Raw genomic sequence first — 17,531 nt, forward strand, 5'->3', positions numbered from 1 at the left:
GGACCGGATGACTCGGTAACACCAAGGACCTCTCACTGGGGGTTACCGATTTGATTCTGGCCCAAGCTCAAAGCATCTAAGAATCGTCTTCATGATGCCACAACCTCTACAAAAAATGTCACTGGTCTCAGTGCAGTTTCTCAGTGGGCAGAAGTTCACATCAAAGCCACCACTGAAAGCCTTTCCAAGGAGGTGCAGTGAGCCAACACGATGGAGAGTGAATGACCTTCTCACTCTTCAAAAGGGATCTCAAGCTCAGGACTGGACCATAAAAAAACTGCTACCCATACTGACCAGTTCTGTAACAAGAATGATCCCAAATAAATAAAAAGGAAGGAAAGAAAGAAAAAAAGAAGGGAAATCACAACATATTTACAAACAGTGCAGATGAAGACAGATCGTAAAATGATGCCTCATTTGCACTGGATATCACAGATGTTGTAACACAGCAGAATTAAAAAAGCAGCAAACATTTCATGATATGAAGCAGCTAAAGGGAAGGAAATGCCAAAACTCAAATGTCAGACAAATTTTGGGCAAGACCTCTGTACATACTCCAAGCGCTCTGGATCCCTTCCCAGAGCCAAGACACCAGCCTCTTACATACAATTTATCCATCTCTGTCTTGTCTTTTTTTGACTAGTTTTAGCATAACCATTTAAGGGTTTTATTTAATCAGCCAGGAAGGAAAGAGTTCAAGGAACACCAGGGAATATGTGGCAAAATATAACAAGGTTAGATCGCTTGCACTGGATTATTCTCCTCTGGCACACCGCAAAAGAAATAACCCCAGTCAAGGTCTGCATGCTCAACAGTCTACAGGGAACGAGAGCGGCATTATTCAAGGTAAGTGACACTTTAAAGAACTTTAAATTAGCTGTTGACAGTCAGGTAGATAGATTGATGAGTGATTACACAAAGTCCCCAACATTACCATTTTGTGGTGAAAGCAAATATGAAGGGGCGGGGGGGGCAAAGTAAGAAAATCTGTTAAATATGGTTTTGCCAATCTGTGGTGCATTCAGATGACAGTGAAGTTCGTTTAAGGACACTGAAAACTCATAAAACAAATTGCTTTCTCTGACTCAAAAGTTGACAGAAAGTTTCCTAGCTATATTTTTGACTCCAGAAACACTGCAAGCCACGCTATTAGACTCTGGTTAAAAAAAAAAAAATAAAAAAAAATCCCCCCATCATCTTTCTTCCTAACAAGTGTTCCTTCTTCCAGGGCTAAAGGACCACATGCCAGTGGAGGAGAAGCGCAGCTCCCCTGAACTGCACAATTAACGCTGATTTACTGTACGTACAATAGATGCCCTCACTGCAGTGGTCCCTAAAATAGGTTTTTAAATAAAATTAACTCAACTCAGGAATCTGTAATTAGCACCATCTTCGAGAACAAATCGGAACAAGTTTATTGACGTACTCTAACTATTTACAATGAGAGGGAATTTACCCCCAAGGTTCACTTTACTATTTTGTCTCAATTTTCTTGTAATTTCATCCATCACATTTTTTTCAGTCCTCCAAAGGTGATGGATAAAACACAGAAATAAATAGGACCAACTGTTCGCAGAAGCCTAAGGGAAAACATAATTTTGTTATAAATAATCCTTGGCACAAATCATGGAAATGCAATCCTAAAATTGTTTGTTGAATCATTTATGAATTGGGCCTTCAGTTTTAGTTTGCAAATAAGTTAGAGCTTTTTGTTGATGTTCTTTTTCACTTTGCTTTTTTAGTTGGAAAACAGCCTTTGAGAAACCGATCTGACATATAATCCAGAAAACCGAGTGAATGAAGGATTTTATTTTTTTTTTTTAAGGGAATCCCTATGCTAATACAGGGCTCTTTGGGGGGAGGAGGGAGGGATTTACTTACGGATGACGATCAACTAAATGATGACAAATTTTTACTTTATTTTCATAAGATGCCATCATTGCGAGTCTTCACCCCAGCTTTACGCTAAACATGTAGAAAAGGCAAAGACAACATGGTGCCTTACAAAATCACTAAAAAAAATGAGTTGCAGATACCTCTGCCGGGAGATTCAAAGGAATGTTCATGATCTAACAGCTAAATGTGACTACTAAAAACAATATACGCTTTTGTCTTTGTTCTCAGATGTGAAATTTTAAAGATACGTTGTTAGAAACTAATGCAAAAGTTCAGTGGAACATAACTGTGTGCTGCCACGCTGTGCATGTAGTCGTCACACATGAAGAAATACAGAACAGCAGTGGAAATTCTGCTGTCTTGAGAAATTCAGTATTTTAGAGGACAGCTGATTGCCCAACCTCCTCACAGGAAAGTTATAAACACGAGGAAATATCGAAGAACAGAGAGGTGCACTTCTTTCTTAAGTCTTTTGTCTGAAATTGCTATTTTTCGTCATGTGAAGAGAGAGAAGCTTGGAGATAGATAAAAGCAACGTGAAGACTCATTTCTCAGGAGCCGGAGCAGGTGTGCATAGCCTTACCTGATCTGTCCTCGCACCAGTGGTCTGTTTTTTGTCCTGTTCATATTTGAGTCAAATGGAACCTCAAAGAACTGTAATAAAAAAAAAAAAAAAGGGAAGAATCAAAATGAAAGGATGCCGGAAAGCACGCCATGCATGGAATGTAGTGTCTGCATCTGCAGGTGCTTTAATCTCTATTTTTGAAGGTTCAGAAATACAACAAAAATGGCAAACTCCTTTAACGGAGCTTTGATAGTCTGCGTTAATGCTTTTGGCATCCCCTTAGAAAGAAAATCACCTGGAGGAGAAAAATAGTTTGTGCAAGTCCCCAAAAGTTAATCATCTGAAGTAGAGTTTCATTCCAAGTTCTGTTCTCGACAGGTTTGACACAGCTTTTCTATGTACACAATTATATATACACATACATACAGGCCTGGCCCCAGCTTTACATTAATACAAACAGCCCTTGCAAATGTTGTGCTCCTGGTATTTAAAAGACAAACACTAATTTTTTTTTTTCAAGATCATCTAACTTCTGAGAACCTATAACCTACCCCAAAATCAATCAACTCTTGTAAAACGCTACTGAAACTGCACTGAGCATCCAGTTCTAGCAGCAGGGAACGAATACACCATATGGTGTTATTTAATGTCACAACCCAATCTGACTTTAAACACCGCCTATGGGAAAATTCAGGTGGCACTATCTTCACGCGAAGAAATCCTGCAGGCTTTTGTATGATCCATTTTATAAAGAATGTTACTGGGAAAGCTGAATGCAGTTTGCCATACAGCAAACTGTAAAGCCATTTAGCTTAACGTATGCAAAAATAATGATAAAAATAATAAGCATATATTTACTTATAGGAAGAGGAGGATGTATTTATAGAAAGAATGTTTTCTATTGACGTTACGTCTGAGGTTTTGGGATAGGATCCCAATTATGGTGAATATGTCGGAAAAGTACCATAACAAATCATAATTTCAAAGAGTCAGACTGACAGTAAGCTCAGTATAGTCAAGCTGCAGACAGATTTAAGGTGACTGTATGATAAACGACGACCTGATAAAATCTATGTTACTGCAGCAAGCTGAGGTAACCTTTTACACAACAAACGACAAAATTAACAAACATCTTCATTTTGACAGTGCCATGTTACTGGTCTTGCTACTTCACGGGGCTGCGCTCCCAGGGGAATGCCAGCGGACAGGGACGTTGGGAGCAGCAGGGACCCCATCGGAGCTCTATGGGTGCCCATCAGGGGAAAGACGTTTGATTTACAGTCACACAGAGATTCCAGGAACCACCTTTCCCATCTATGACTTTGACGTAACAACCGCACAACAATTTGGGAACCTCTGCTGTTGCTCCTATCTATTGCAAATGCGGCAGGGATCGGATACCCATGGATTACCCTGCCTAACTCAGCCCATGATATTCTCCATTCGTGGTGATGTTTTTAACCTCAGGCTGAATCATTATCTGGATGGATTTAACCATTCCCAGGAATAAAGTTACAAGGAAGTCCTGCATGTGTACGAGTGAGAGCGAGTGCGTGCACACGCTCCAGCCCACGTACTAAAGTTATCCTGCTTAAACAAAACTTGCTAACAGTATGCTCTAAAGCCCAGAAATTTGGCAGCGGGTATCATCATGTTTCATCATGCCTGTGAAACCGCCCAAACCTGGGAAAGAACGAGGCTGAGGCAGGTGGCCGAGACGAGAGGGGAGAAGGTTGAGGAAGCAGCAGCAGCAGAGCCAGCAAGGGGGGCTCTGGCTGGGAGACCCCAAACCTGCACTCCCCCCCACTACCAGCCAGCAGCTGTGAATCCCCCTGGAAAAGTGGCTGTCTCGTCCCCCTCCAGTGGCTGGCCAACACAACTTAATGGATAATTACTGTTGTTAACTTCGCTGAAGCCTGTGCTGCATATTAAAGTCCTCAGTTTGTCCATGACAGATCCAAAAATTACCATGGTTCTGCAGGGAAGGAATCCTGTTGGTTTGCGTTAAAGGCTGCAGATTAAATGCTCAAAAGTTAAGAAATATAAAAGCATGGGAATTGAAATCATCAACACCGCTTTTAATTACTAGTTCACATCCAATTCACTAAAATTTCTCACCTCCATCTGTGCGGTGGAGCTGGCTGGGGCTACAGAGCCCATAGATGGTTTGCTGGCAGTAAGTCTCCATCCGGAGCAACTGGATGGAGCACCTGACCCACTTCCAATTCCTACCAACTCTCAAAACCTTCCAATTTTATTATTGATATTCCTGAAGCAAACTCAGACTGCTCAGCCATGAGTTACTCCGGTGAAAGAGGAAGGGACTTCAGAAAGAAAAAGGGTTAGTTTGTACAATTTACACTTCGCCAGAGCATTCTGGTACAGTATAGGCAACTCATGTATTTACTTTCAGATGGGCAGCTAATACCTTTTTTCTTGTCCTCTGTTTGTTATGCCTGATCCTCAGCGGCAACGGTCGCTCCCAACTACAACCAAAGTCGGTGGAGACCCCGGTTTAGAAGAAAAGCCCAGAGGAGGCTGCGGGGCAGCGAGGAGCCCCAGCGCACGGAGCCCCAGCAGCTCGCTTCAGGGGGACGGGTGGGATCTGCAGGGCTACAACGCCGCCCTTCAAATGCTGGATGTTTCACAAAGAACCTCTACAGGGAACCACAACGAGTACCTTCGGAGAAGGGAAAGTACCCCGTTTGGATGCAAAAGCAGTGATTGCTCCTGACAGCTCAGCATTTTGCTAATGGTTTGTTTCACTGTTACATTTCAGAGACAATTATGTTAAATGAAGAAAAAAATGTCATTTGACATCAGACTGGTAGAGCAATACAACGGAAAAATTCTATAGAGCTAAAGTCTTTTCTCCTGAAAATATTTTGGGCTATGTTCAATTTTGCCTTTTTTTTTTTTTTTAAACAGACAATTTTTGTGCATATTGGCAAATTCTGACTGCTTTGAGTGTATTTCCAATTTAAACTCGTGCATGTGAGGAGATTCTGGCTCATTTTAAGAGTATTTAAGCTTACGGATAAAGGCATTCCATGTGCGACGGATAAAATCAAAATAACGCACAAGTTTTAAACTTGATGCGTCTCAAACATAAAATGACTGAAATGAAGAACAGTTGGACACTCAACACTTGAAAGAATTTAAACTTACGCAGTTGAGTTATTAATATAACCTCACAATACCATAATCAGTGTATGAAGTATTTCCATACATTTAATACAGTAGTTAACCCTTAAATAGAATACACATTTTGAACAAGAAACTTCTCTGCTGAGTTAAGTACTCAAAAAATATCCATCTCTGTTGTCTACAGACACAGCTACTCCCAAAATTAAGATTAGTGCATGACTTAAGTCTGAATTTTTTTGCCTTTTTAAATCTGACAATCTTAACAATCTGTTACCACCAACGGTACGCACAAAACTACATATCCAATTGAACTACAGTTAAGAAAAATCCTTTTATTTGCAATGCCCTAGATTCTTTCACTGAGCTAGTTGCTATTACATGTCAGCAAGATGCCATTTATCAAATTTTTCCCATTTTGCTCCCAGATGTTCGGCAAAATTCTCTCTCCACTTGAAATTATTTTGCCCTGATATTCTAGATAAAATGAAAAAAAAGTGCATCTCGAATATCACTCCATAGGAATGAAAGAGTGAACTCAAACATATTATCTCATGCCAGGCCAACACAGTGCTGCCTGTTTTAGCAAACAGTAAATTCAGTAAGATGAATCCTGGATAAATAAATCTTCTCGAAGCACTCAAGAGGCTTTTTCCTCAGGAAGTCTGAATGCATCACTTCAGCTGGACAAGGCAGAATATTATCTGCCCTAGGTATGTGGGAAGCTAGACATCAAAAGGACAGACAGAGGGTTAAATCTACAGCATCTAAAAATCCCCGAGTGACAAAACTTGGCAACAGCTTTCAAGACCCTAACCTAAATTTTAATCAGTATGCATGAACATTTAAAACATGACGATGGAAAAAAATAAATCAGACCAGCTAGTACTTTGTGGTTTATTTCTCTGGCAGGCTCATCAGACTCTTTGTGTAGATCCCATCTAGTTAATACAGTATAATTATATCTTAAAGATCTAACAATTCTTAGATTAGCTGTCACATTACTGCTTATAGCTGTTTACATTCATGCCTTTTTTTTTTTTTTTCCTTCAGCTTCTTCATATTGGCTTCCACAAACTTTTTCAGTGAAATGTTAAAGAACATTTAATTTCTTCACGCTATCTCCTGGAAACAGCAGTGGACACAGAGGGTAACTAATCATTCAGACCTCCTGAGGGACACACAGATTAATAATTTTAATTGGACTAAGCCAAGATTCCCATAGCATCACCTTGCAGATGCTATGCTGGCACTTTGAGGACTAATACGATACAGAAAGAGCGAGAGGGTGTCCCGTGCCTTTCCAGGACATCCTCTCGCCCTTTCCATGCCATCAGTTAAACACCGACACCACCTATTAAGTTTTCAAACACAGCGGTCTGACTATTTGCAGTTAATCAAGGCAGCGGAGCGGATGGAAAGCCCCGAGCACGTGCTGCGTTTGCCATCCGCGGTCATTCCTGCGAGAGAGATTTTAACTACTGAATTATGACAGTTCAAAACCTTTACTCCAGTTCACACGAAAACATAAATAGAGTGCATTAAGAGGAACAATATGTCATATAGTTTATCAAACGGATCACCCGCGCTTAGGCTAGTGAACGTCTCTCATATACTACTTTGGATTTCGAGTGTATCAAGCACCAGCCTGGCCTCGGTCCAGGGCCAGCTCTAATCTGTGACACATGGTGGAAACAGCAGCAGCTGAAACAGGCAACCGGTCTTCCATGTATTGACATAACATTTTACTCTAATGCTAAACACATATTTACATCAGGACCGATAATCCCATGAGTCTAAAGACAGAGCGGAACCCTGCTATTAAAAGACAATTTAATTCAAGGCAACTCAGAGGTCTTGCCATTGCAAAACCAGCCCTGCATCTGAGCAGGCTTCCATGTGCTCTTTGGCAGCAGAATTGCCCTCTGGATGTACGTACTTCTCTCCGAAGCCTCTCTGAAGGGCAGTTCAGGTGAATCTACGGCACTAATGAGCGAACCAGAAGATGAGGCTGTTGCCAAAGAGCAGTCACCTCGTCCTGCACTGAAGGGCTGCTGGTCTCCAAAATCCTCCGTGCCCTGCACTGCACTGGGGAGGTGGAGATGAGCTACAGGGATGGGTGTGGGTGGTGGCCGAAGTCTCTCCTCAGCAAAAATCTCTTGCTACAGACCCAAACAAACATTTTTAGGACAATGCAAACAATGACCAGTACAACTGGACTCCCCACTTGAGCTCTTCACTGAATGTCTACAGCCAGGGGTGAAACTGGGCTGTACAGGGCAAGTCTTGTTGAATTAGATGCTTCTGGGGTTCTCCAATTTCCTCTGCACTACAGCAGAGCTCTGATCCTCTTTGGTTTTCTTTGGTATTCCCAAAGAGCAAGCAGTTAACCAGAAACATAATTGAAACACAGGCTGGAAACTAAAAAGGCGCATGAATTGGGGAGGAGCAGGTGGACCAAAACCAGGTGGAAAACATGGTGGCAGGGTGGAGTCCAGATACCTGGACAAGAACCTGAGGTTTCCTGGGAAGGAGACATTCAGAAAGCCATTCCTCGCAGCTGGTCACGCGGCCTCCGAATTCATCAGGTTTTAGCACTAGCTTGTCATGTGAAGTCTCCCGATTTTCCCATGCGTTCAAAGGAAAGTTGCTATAAGCAGCCCTGGAAACTCATCAGACCACGAAGAGTAGAGTTCCTTCCTTTGTGAGTGCTCTTCTCTTCCCTATTACCTAATTATTTCTACTTTTCGTGTTTTCAGTGATTTATCTTACATTGCGATAAAGTAATATATAATTACATAAAAGGAGAAGAAAAACATAACATATAATTTATGGTAAATAAGATCAAAGTCAAGATTATTATTATAGGTTTTCTTCTGGTTTCCTTTCAATCACTTTTATATGAAAACAACAAAGAATAATTAAAGTATATTACAAAGGTCTTTTTATTCAATTGTACACAGATGTGACTAAAAAAAAAAGGGAAGGGAAGCATTTTCAAAAGCACTCATGTACTGATCTAACACTATTCTCACTGAAGTCAATGGCAGTTTGACTTCAATGAGAGCAGAGACAGACCAACACTGAGTGATTCTGAAAATCCCACCCTAATTGTACAAACAAGAGAAGGCTTTAGAGATTGCTGGCTTGGAGATTGTATATTTGAGAATCATAAAGGGCACACAGCACCTGTTTGTCTTCAAGATATGAAAATAAAGCAAGGCAAATATTTTAAGGATTAGAAATGGCTTTTTTCCTTTTTTTTTTTTAAAAAGGCAGTATCTGAAAACCCTCTGGCTCTGCAGTTCCCAGTCTAGCTATAGACCTGCTTTAATATTTTCCATTTCAAAGAGGATTCTAATTAAAAACGAGATTGATGCAAGCCTGAACAATGTTACTTACAGATAGAGAAGGGCAGCTAAACCCCGAACTGTCATGTCCCAGCAAACCCTAGAAAGGTTTGCTAGGTAAAGGATCTGCCGCAGTTTAATGTATTTTTTTAACAAAAGCTTCTTAACCCAGTGTTTAGAAGCCCATTGCCATGTATAGGGAAGAGAACAGGCAGTAACTGCAAAGAAAATGTTGATATCTGCCACTTCAGAAACACATTTTCGGGTTGCAGAATGCAAAGACTCAGACCTCAATTAGCACTGATTTGTCCCCTCAGACTAACGACCTGCCGTGCGGGCTCTGCTTCGGAGCGCTCAAGAGGTGACCCGTTGTTATTTCCTTGACAACTTACAAATGCGTGACTTGCTAGGGATTCCCAGAGACATCCACTGCCCCCAAAACTGAGAATTTTTTAGGTTCTACACCGCACTTAGTTGTTAAGTGCACTTAACTGGCAGCAGTGCCCAGAGCCGCTGGCACGCCTGGCACATGGCTCTGTATTTGTTTTCAACTCATCCAAATCCTTTTAGCGACCAACAAAACAAGCAGTCATTAAACCCTTCCAGCTTAGTGGCCTCTTCATCAACACTTTGGTCAAATGATACCCTTTGGCGATATCAGAAGTACCATTACAAGGAGCTTGCAAATCGCATGACCATGTTTAACACTCAGGAATGTCAAAGCAACACGGTCCTAATACACTGCTGCTCCATCCGCCGGTCCCGTCATGATGATGAGGGGTCGGGATGGAGGTGAGGAAGATGGATGGATGCTGAAACACAGCACCTGTAATTCCTGAAGCCCAAGCTGGATGAACCACCGTCACTGGAGGTGGGGATGCACCGGGGGCATTCCCCTGGGGAAAAGCAGTGAGGGTGGAGGAAAGACCCTGGGTATGCACGCCTGTGTGCGAGCATGCTGCAGTAAGCAAGGAATTAATGAAATATGAAAAGGACTACATGTGGTCTTCAGTTGTATAAAGAACTCCTGAATGAAATAATGGGGTATTTGCACCAAATTACTTTAGCTACTTTACCCCTGCATACAACCTTTCTCTTGTCTTCATCTTTGCTAGCATCATTGCACAAAAAAAAAAATTAAAAAATTGTTTCATCTCATTTTTTCCAATGCACCTGATGTCAAAGACTTGAAATGGGAAAAAACCCAGAAATCTTCTGTTTTGGTAAACAGGAAACGGGCTGAGTGACCACCAATGAGTCCTGCTCTTGCCACTGAAATTGTATTTTGCTAAGAAGATATTGTAACAAAAATGAAATAATAAAAGTAAAACCAGGTCCTTATTTTATAAGCTGTTCCATCTTGCAAACTGCTGACATCATGAGCCACCTAAATAGCATATTCCCAAGGCCTCACAGAGGTCAGCCACAGCTTCAGGGGAAATGCAAGCTGGATACCGCAGACAGGCTTTCACCTTATGTGATCCACCTTGGAGAAATAGCTTTCACGTGAAAAAATACTGGTTTCTGGCCAGCTGCCAAAGACTTCTAATAATATTAAATATTTTCCACCAAGTCCTTTTTATTTAGCACACAATTAATGCATCTGCAAACAAAGCTCCTTACTCCAAGCCTTCCTCCAGCCCCACTTCCAGGAGGGCACTTCCCCATTAATGTGTTCGGGCTCCTTGAACCAAAGGGAGCAATTTCCAAAGCGCAGAACGTACTGCATTGAATGCCTTCCTATCGTTTTCCTTTGGACATGGACCTTGTCACCATTGGGTTCTTCCTTTTCATCTTAAAATGAGAATTGCTAAAAAATGTGTTTCAGATCTGAACGCCCAGTTAGATAAACACCCCATGCCCTTCCCTTGTGCTGACTCAACCAACCACACCCACTTAATGACCCAATCTGGGGAAAAAAAAAATATCACTAATTTTCCTCTGGATCTTTTCATTTTCTGACCTGTGTCACTGGATCAGGTCACCCAGGACATGAGAACAGGAGAGGGAAAGGGTAAAGCCATGACCCAGCTCCCACCACTGAGCTGGTGCATCACGTACGCCAAGCCAGCAGCAGCAACACAACGGTGTGTCTCCCATTTCGGGGTTAAACTCTTCTCTCTATCCAGGCTCAGGGAGATAAGGCAATGAAGTGATATTCATCTCTACGCCTTGTTTTGCCCTGGTATAAGAAAGGAAAACTTAACCTATCCGTGCACACTTCAACGCTAGACTGTGATTATCCCCAACCCGTCACCTACCCATGCAGGATGTTTGCAAGTTTTTAATGATGAATTATACGTAGATGTCAGATGCAGAGGTACACACCTTCTGCTCTTCAGGAACTATTTTATTTCTGTATGTTTCAGGAACAATTATATAGAGTTGAAGAAACATACTATCTTTATGCCTACCAAAATACACCCTGAATCACTTTGCAAAGCCATTTTCTCAAAGAGATTCCTTTGCATTAAATCATATATGTCACAACGCCAGCGTGCCACGAGTGCAACGTATAATTTAAAAAACAAACAAAACTTCAAATAACAATCTCTTCGCTGAAGATAGGAATTGCACAAGGTCAGTATCTGGTTTAAGTTACTATATGTCCTAAAATACACAAGGCCAGGTCCTCTGGACACAGTGCAGCTGCTTTGAGCCATACTGCAGATAAAATCCGATACTGAAGATGGCTTAGACAAATTCCTGTGGTGGAATAAAGTTGTTATTCAGGAACTCGCGGGGAAGTATTTCTGCTGCCCAATGCAAGCGCTTAAGTCAAGATCCAGAGTAAACTGGGAGAGACGTGTCTCCTCCAGACTGCAAGTGAGAGCAAAGAGAGGCAGGAGCTAATTGTCTAATTGAGATGCAAAGCCTTTATTTCTCTCTAGGAACTACAGAAGGACGCTGGGCTCCTGGCTTTAGGCAGGGCAGTTGTAAAAGGGGCAGGTAACTAGACAGCTGGAAACTCCAGACTATCACTATCAGCTGCTTTTCAGTCCCCTGTGACTACTAGAGCGAGCTATAAAATAAAGCAGCCTCGCTGCTGCTCTATTCTTGCCCAGGAGATTAAAGCAAGGAAGTGGAAAGGTGAGATTTAAATCACTTCCACACGTCTCCTGGTTCCAACCCATGTGTCCAGGATCCAGGTCATTTTAATCAGCTTTTTATAATTTGTCACTCAAATGATAAGAATACTAATCCACCACAATGTGCTTCCTGCCAGGCACCCGAATATTAATCCATAAATGGTTCTCTTATATCACATGTAGATGTGTTTGCTTTAACTGCCTATGGCTGACACGTCCCGTTAGCAATGCTTTTTTTTTCTTACAAGACAGACAAAAGTCGTACCGTACATAAAGCAGCAGGCTTGCCTACTTTTGGTTATGGAAAGGTTATTTATGTAGCTGCATACACATAAATTAGTTACTCAAAACATCTTTTAGTTTTGGAAATCAATTAACTTTTTTACTTGAAGTTACTGGCACCTGTGAAAAATAATTTGATTTGGTTCATCTGTATTTGGTAAAAGAAAAATCTACAGCTCCTTCTGGCCAAAATATTAAAAAAAACCAAACAAAAACAAACAAACAAACAAAAAAACCACACCCCCCCAAACTCAAAAATCACAATGAACGAAATCTGGGAACACTGTAATATCGCCAATAAAAAAGCCTAAATGTGAACAAGGGTCCAAAGAGGATCAGCGTTACTGACGTGCCTTAGAAACACAGTACGTACCACTGCCCAACGGTCACAGAACTGATCTGCTGGACTTACTCGCAGCTCAAATCTCTTAATATTAATAAAATCATTCCTCAAGAGTTATTCCTTTAAAGTATTTAAAGAGTCGATCCCAGGAAGAGTTTCAAGTCACATTTTTACATATGGCACATTTAGGGAATCTACCGGGTCTACAGGAGAGAGTTTACAATTATCCCCTTTATAATAAAATTTAAAACCAACCTTTTCCTGTTGTTCAGATGTCTGAAAAGACAGCAAGAAAACTCTGCAGGGGATTTAATGATTTACACTTCACTGGCACGAGAACAGCCTCATTGCTTCACTCCACCATGTGCTCTCAGTGCCAAAAGGAGTCTAGTTTCTAATATTCTGAAGAGCTTTAAATGTTAACAGATAGCATCAAAGGTACCTTGATGAGGGCAATATTGTAACTTCATTTGTATGACAATGGTTATATATATATATATATGTGTTTATTTGTTGTTTTTTAAATCTTGGTAATAAAGCAAATTAACAGAAATCACTCTGCTCTCTCCCCTCTGCACAGAACTTAACAGAAAGCTGTCAATAGACTAATAATATTTTTTCCTCTCATTAATTTCACAGACCACAAAGGAAAGCCACATCTCTGCTGAGGAATGCAGTAGTTAACAAAAACTCCCAAAAGCCCATAGCTAAAGACGAAGTTGCAGTTCAGCGAACAGTGGGTTTCAACCCAGGGTCCTCAGACTGCACAGAAGAGGTGGGTTAAAGACGATCAAAAGCAAGTTGTGTATGTGACATGGCAGGTCACATACGTGACATTTTCAAGGCATTCTCTCCTCCTAAAGCTATCACAGCTCTGCTGATCAAAAGACATGGAAGACATGCTCACAAAAATGTATGAAGTTTCTGGTCCAGCCTAAGGATTTTGTGCATAGTAAATTAGCTTTGGTAAGGGATATCTCTTCATAGAAACATGATTTTATGCAGAATGTGTAGATCCGCGAAATAAAGTAATGAAATACAATGTAATAACAGATACCCAAGGAATATTTAATCACTTAGCACCAGCTTTGCAGGTAAAATCCAGTAACCATCTACTTTTTTCATTTTTAAAAGCATAATGCAGAAACTGGGACTGTTAACTGAGGATGGCCATCATTATGCTCTTCTGCTAAGGGCTGGATGACAAACCCATACACTGAGAAGCCAAGTTACAAAGACATCTCAAACCAATAATTAGGTCTCACCTTTCCTTCCCCTTCGTTAAGAACGAAAGTGAAGCGAGAGTCTCACGATGACCCATTAGAAAACACAAACACCCAAACCTGTTGCTGGGGCATCACATCATCCATCTTTCTAAAGCTGTCAAGAAATGTTTGTCATTCCAATACTGCTTGCATCTCCCAAATGGTAAGATAACACACCCATCAATCTCAGCTAGAGTTAAAAGAGGAGTTGAAAAATAAATAGTTCTGAGTCATGTTACTAAGAGGGATTCCACACACTATTAATTCTAGCTTGGAAACCAATTAAGACACCAAATCAGCATTACCTCCCCCTTCCTCCTTCTTTTTTTTAAGGTATAATGACCTATTCACTTGTGTACATTTATTTATTTTGTGACAGTGAGCCTTTCAAATGCTTTGGAAGCTTAAACAACAATAATTTTAGTCCTGGCTTCTGGCAACAGGAAAATTTTTTCAAAAAGGAGGTCAAAGATATGGACAAGACAGCATGATTCTGTTTATTTCAGAAGGCTATTCTTCAAATAAAATAACAATAACAAGAAACATAATGACATATAAGCAAAGCTTGTCCTAAGCACTGCATGAGCATCAATATGCTGGAAGAAACTGGTGCTTTCCACTCAAAACCTGAAGCAGCCTTCATCACCTTCAACTCAACTGCGGCTTCTTCCTCACGAGTGCCACCAGCTACGGCAGCACCTCTCTACATCAAAGCAGTAATCAAGTGATGCGAGTGCACAAAACTGCACAGTCCTTCTATAAAAAGGTTATTAAAGCATGAACTCACTGCCCACCCAAAGGGCTCAACGCTCCTGCCTGACTCCTGGAACTCATGCGATGGATATTACCTCTACCTAGCAGTGAACTTGCAGGAGCTTTTTAATATTGACATGGAAATGCCACTCTTGTCAAGTTTGTCTTCCAGGTGCCTCAAATGTCACCCTTGTTTGCCAAGTGCTAGTCCAATATGAAGTTTTCTGAGCATCTATGGGGAGAAAAAAAAAATAATCAACCCTCCACCTCAGTGGCCTGATTTCCCCTGGGTGCCAGTATCCATCGGAGAGCTTTTTGGGGAACAATTTCAAACTCCTTTCTGTCCGTGCTCCCACAGGGATCTGGAAACTTTGACTACATAGGTCTCGCTATAGCCGAAGAATTGGGACTAGTGCTTTATTCAACCACAAGGAAAAAACAAAACAAAAAAATAATCATCTGGATTCAACAGGAGAGTTGACTGAGGGTCTTCACGCAAGGAGTTAAAGCCAGACTCTGCATCATGGGAGTTTTTGACACTGTGTTCATTTTCCATGGAACTAAACCCAGAATCCTGAAAAGTCATTCTGTGATAATGGAAGTGTATTATAATATCTAGTCTTGGATCAAAAACTTTATTTAGGAAAAGTAGGCATATACATACAAACAGACAAATGATCGGAAATCCAGCATCGAGGTACCACTGATCAAAGTAGCCTTTCATTGCTGGCAAGTACAGTATACAACAAAGAATGTGATTTGCTTGTCCCAGAGCCCAGACGAATATATGATGCCACCCACTCCATCCAGGTATCTATGTGTCTATGGACAAGCATAAAGATTTAAAAAATAAAAAGCTATCAAGGATTGTAGAATCAAATCAGTCGCTCTCATGGAACTCTTGAAATAAAAAAAAAATCATTACAAACTGGAAGTAAAATGAACATTGTCGCATTTCTATGACACCCCTCCCCCAAATATCTGTTGAAACATCTACTTTTGGGCCAGATTTCAAATTAATCAGTGAGGAAAGTGTGTGTAGTATATACCTGAGAAACACTAACTTTGCAATTCCAAAAACAAGGTTGCAACAAAAAAAAGTTCTCATTCCAAAATGAAAGTACCCATAAAAGACATTCTTGAGAAAAAAATAAAATAATTCTGCTTTAAAATTCACATCCTACTAAAATTCAAATGAATTTCCCTAGGCAGGCAAGTCCTCAAATGTATACCTTCATTTAATTACTCTGCAGGTCCTGTGTAGACAAGTCCCAAGATGCTCTTACATGATAATCATTAAATATGAAGTGCTGAAATGAATTGCAACATTTAGTAATGCTTCTTAGGAACTAAGATTTATAGAGGAAGTATGAAATAAAACTAAAAATGCACATGGTTACTGTGTCTGCATGGTGTACTGAAAAAAAAAAAAAAAGACAGATATGAAAATAGCCATTGAAAATTAGGAGTAGCTGGGCTCAGGCACCCTACCAAAACTTCTGCTGCAGAAGGTAATGCTCAGCCCACCTACTAATTTAATCCATGTAATAGACATTAAAATTAGAAAGAAATCTAAGTACATTTTACAAGTCATTTAAACACTGAAAATAATTGACAGAATTGTGCTATTTAGTAAATACAATTTTCTGCTTAGCTCTACACTTTAGCACTTGTTTAAACTGAGTGGTGAAAAGTTGAGGTTTCACTATAAAAAAAAAAAATCCCAGTTCTGAAAAACAATCATCTGCTCATGGCTGCAGAAATGATACAAATGCAAAATATGTCAAATTGTGGCTCCAGGAAAAGAAAAAAAAAAAAAAGGACCAAAAAAAAAAAATAAGATAACTGCAATCAAGTAAAAAAAAAGAAACTTTGAACGCAAGTGCCTTGTTTCAGTGAAACGCAGCTGGGCATCCCACTCCTTTATGCACCTCAGCAATTTCTCTCTAAACATACGCTCATACAAATAAAGGTTTAAAATAGATTTTTCTACACTAAAATGTACAGAAAGCAGGTTTGGAAGATTGCTTATAGGGTTTATAAGCACTTCATTTGCACACAAGCATATGCATTTACAATATAAATATTTATAATTTGGCAGTTCACTCTCCCAATCTGCGCAGGTTTTCTCTGTTGGGCTTCACCAGCGATATTTCCTCTGAATTTCCACATTTCCAGATGCTTTGCTCCTACAGCCTTGATGGAGAACAGTTGTGCCTATTAGCAGACAAGCTGCTGACAACTAAGCCGAGCTTCTAAAAGCTGGCAGAGAGATAATCTGGCACTGAGATCTGATAAGCTTAAAGAGAAGAGGCATGGTGGCCTGCAAACACCGAGAAGTCAAAGGAAAACCTAGTCAAGCCCTGAACCTTTCCTTAGGATGCTTCTCATCTCATTCCAGAGCACTTCAGTCAAATTAAGGAAAAATCTCATCTTAGACAACCATCCTGTTGCCCAGCACTACTCAGCTCTTAACAGACACAGCCTTCTATTAAAAAAAGGAAACAAAATGCTGCTCCATGAAGTTATAGTCTCCAAAAGAAATTATATATACAGATATATTTAATATAGATATATCTTAAAAGGGTTGTTTCTCCTGCTTAATTGTTTAAAATATGATAAAGACAAAAAACAAGTTGTTTTATTTTGCTGTAACCTCTCGCCTTTCCTTCCCACAAATAAGAAGTGATGTATAATCTTCTTCATTTTACAGAAGATATTATTTTGGGGGAAGAAAAAAGGCAAACGCATCTGGGAGTGCAGGGGATGTTTACATACATGTTGTATGTTTACATTACATACAACACCTTCTTTGAAACCCTGTGAACGTTGAACACCGGTATT

At 40.4% G+C, this 17,531-nt stretch overlaps 1 protein-coding gene across 1 annotated transcript in view; it reads right to left on the minus strand.

Moving 5' to 3' along the window:
* Positions 1-17,531, minus strand: part of LOC104168278 (protoheme IX farnesyltransferase, mitochondrial) — a gene marked incomplete at its 5' end in the record, with an annotated part of 104,044 nt that overhangs the window by 30,039 nt on the left and 56,474 nt on the right. The window contains one exon of the mRNA XM_009708825.1: positions 2,480-2,550. Within this exon, the coding sequence (XP_009707127.1) occupies positions 2,480-2,550 (71 nt within the window). The remainder of the gene's footprint in view (positions 1-2,479; positions 2,551-17,531) is intronic.

The sequence above is a fragment of the Cariama cristata genome, unplaced genomic scaffold (assembly GCF_000690535.1).
Source record: "Cariama cristata isolate BGI_N322 unplaced genomic scaffold, ASM69053v1 scaffold3091, whole genome shotgun sequence".
Lineage (NCBI taxonomy): Eukaryota > Metazoa > Chordata > Aves > Cariamiformes > Cariamidae > Cariama > Cariama cristata.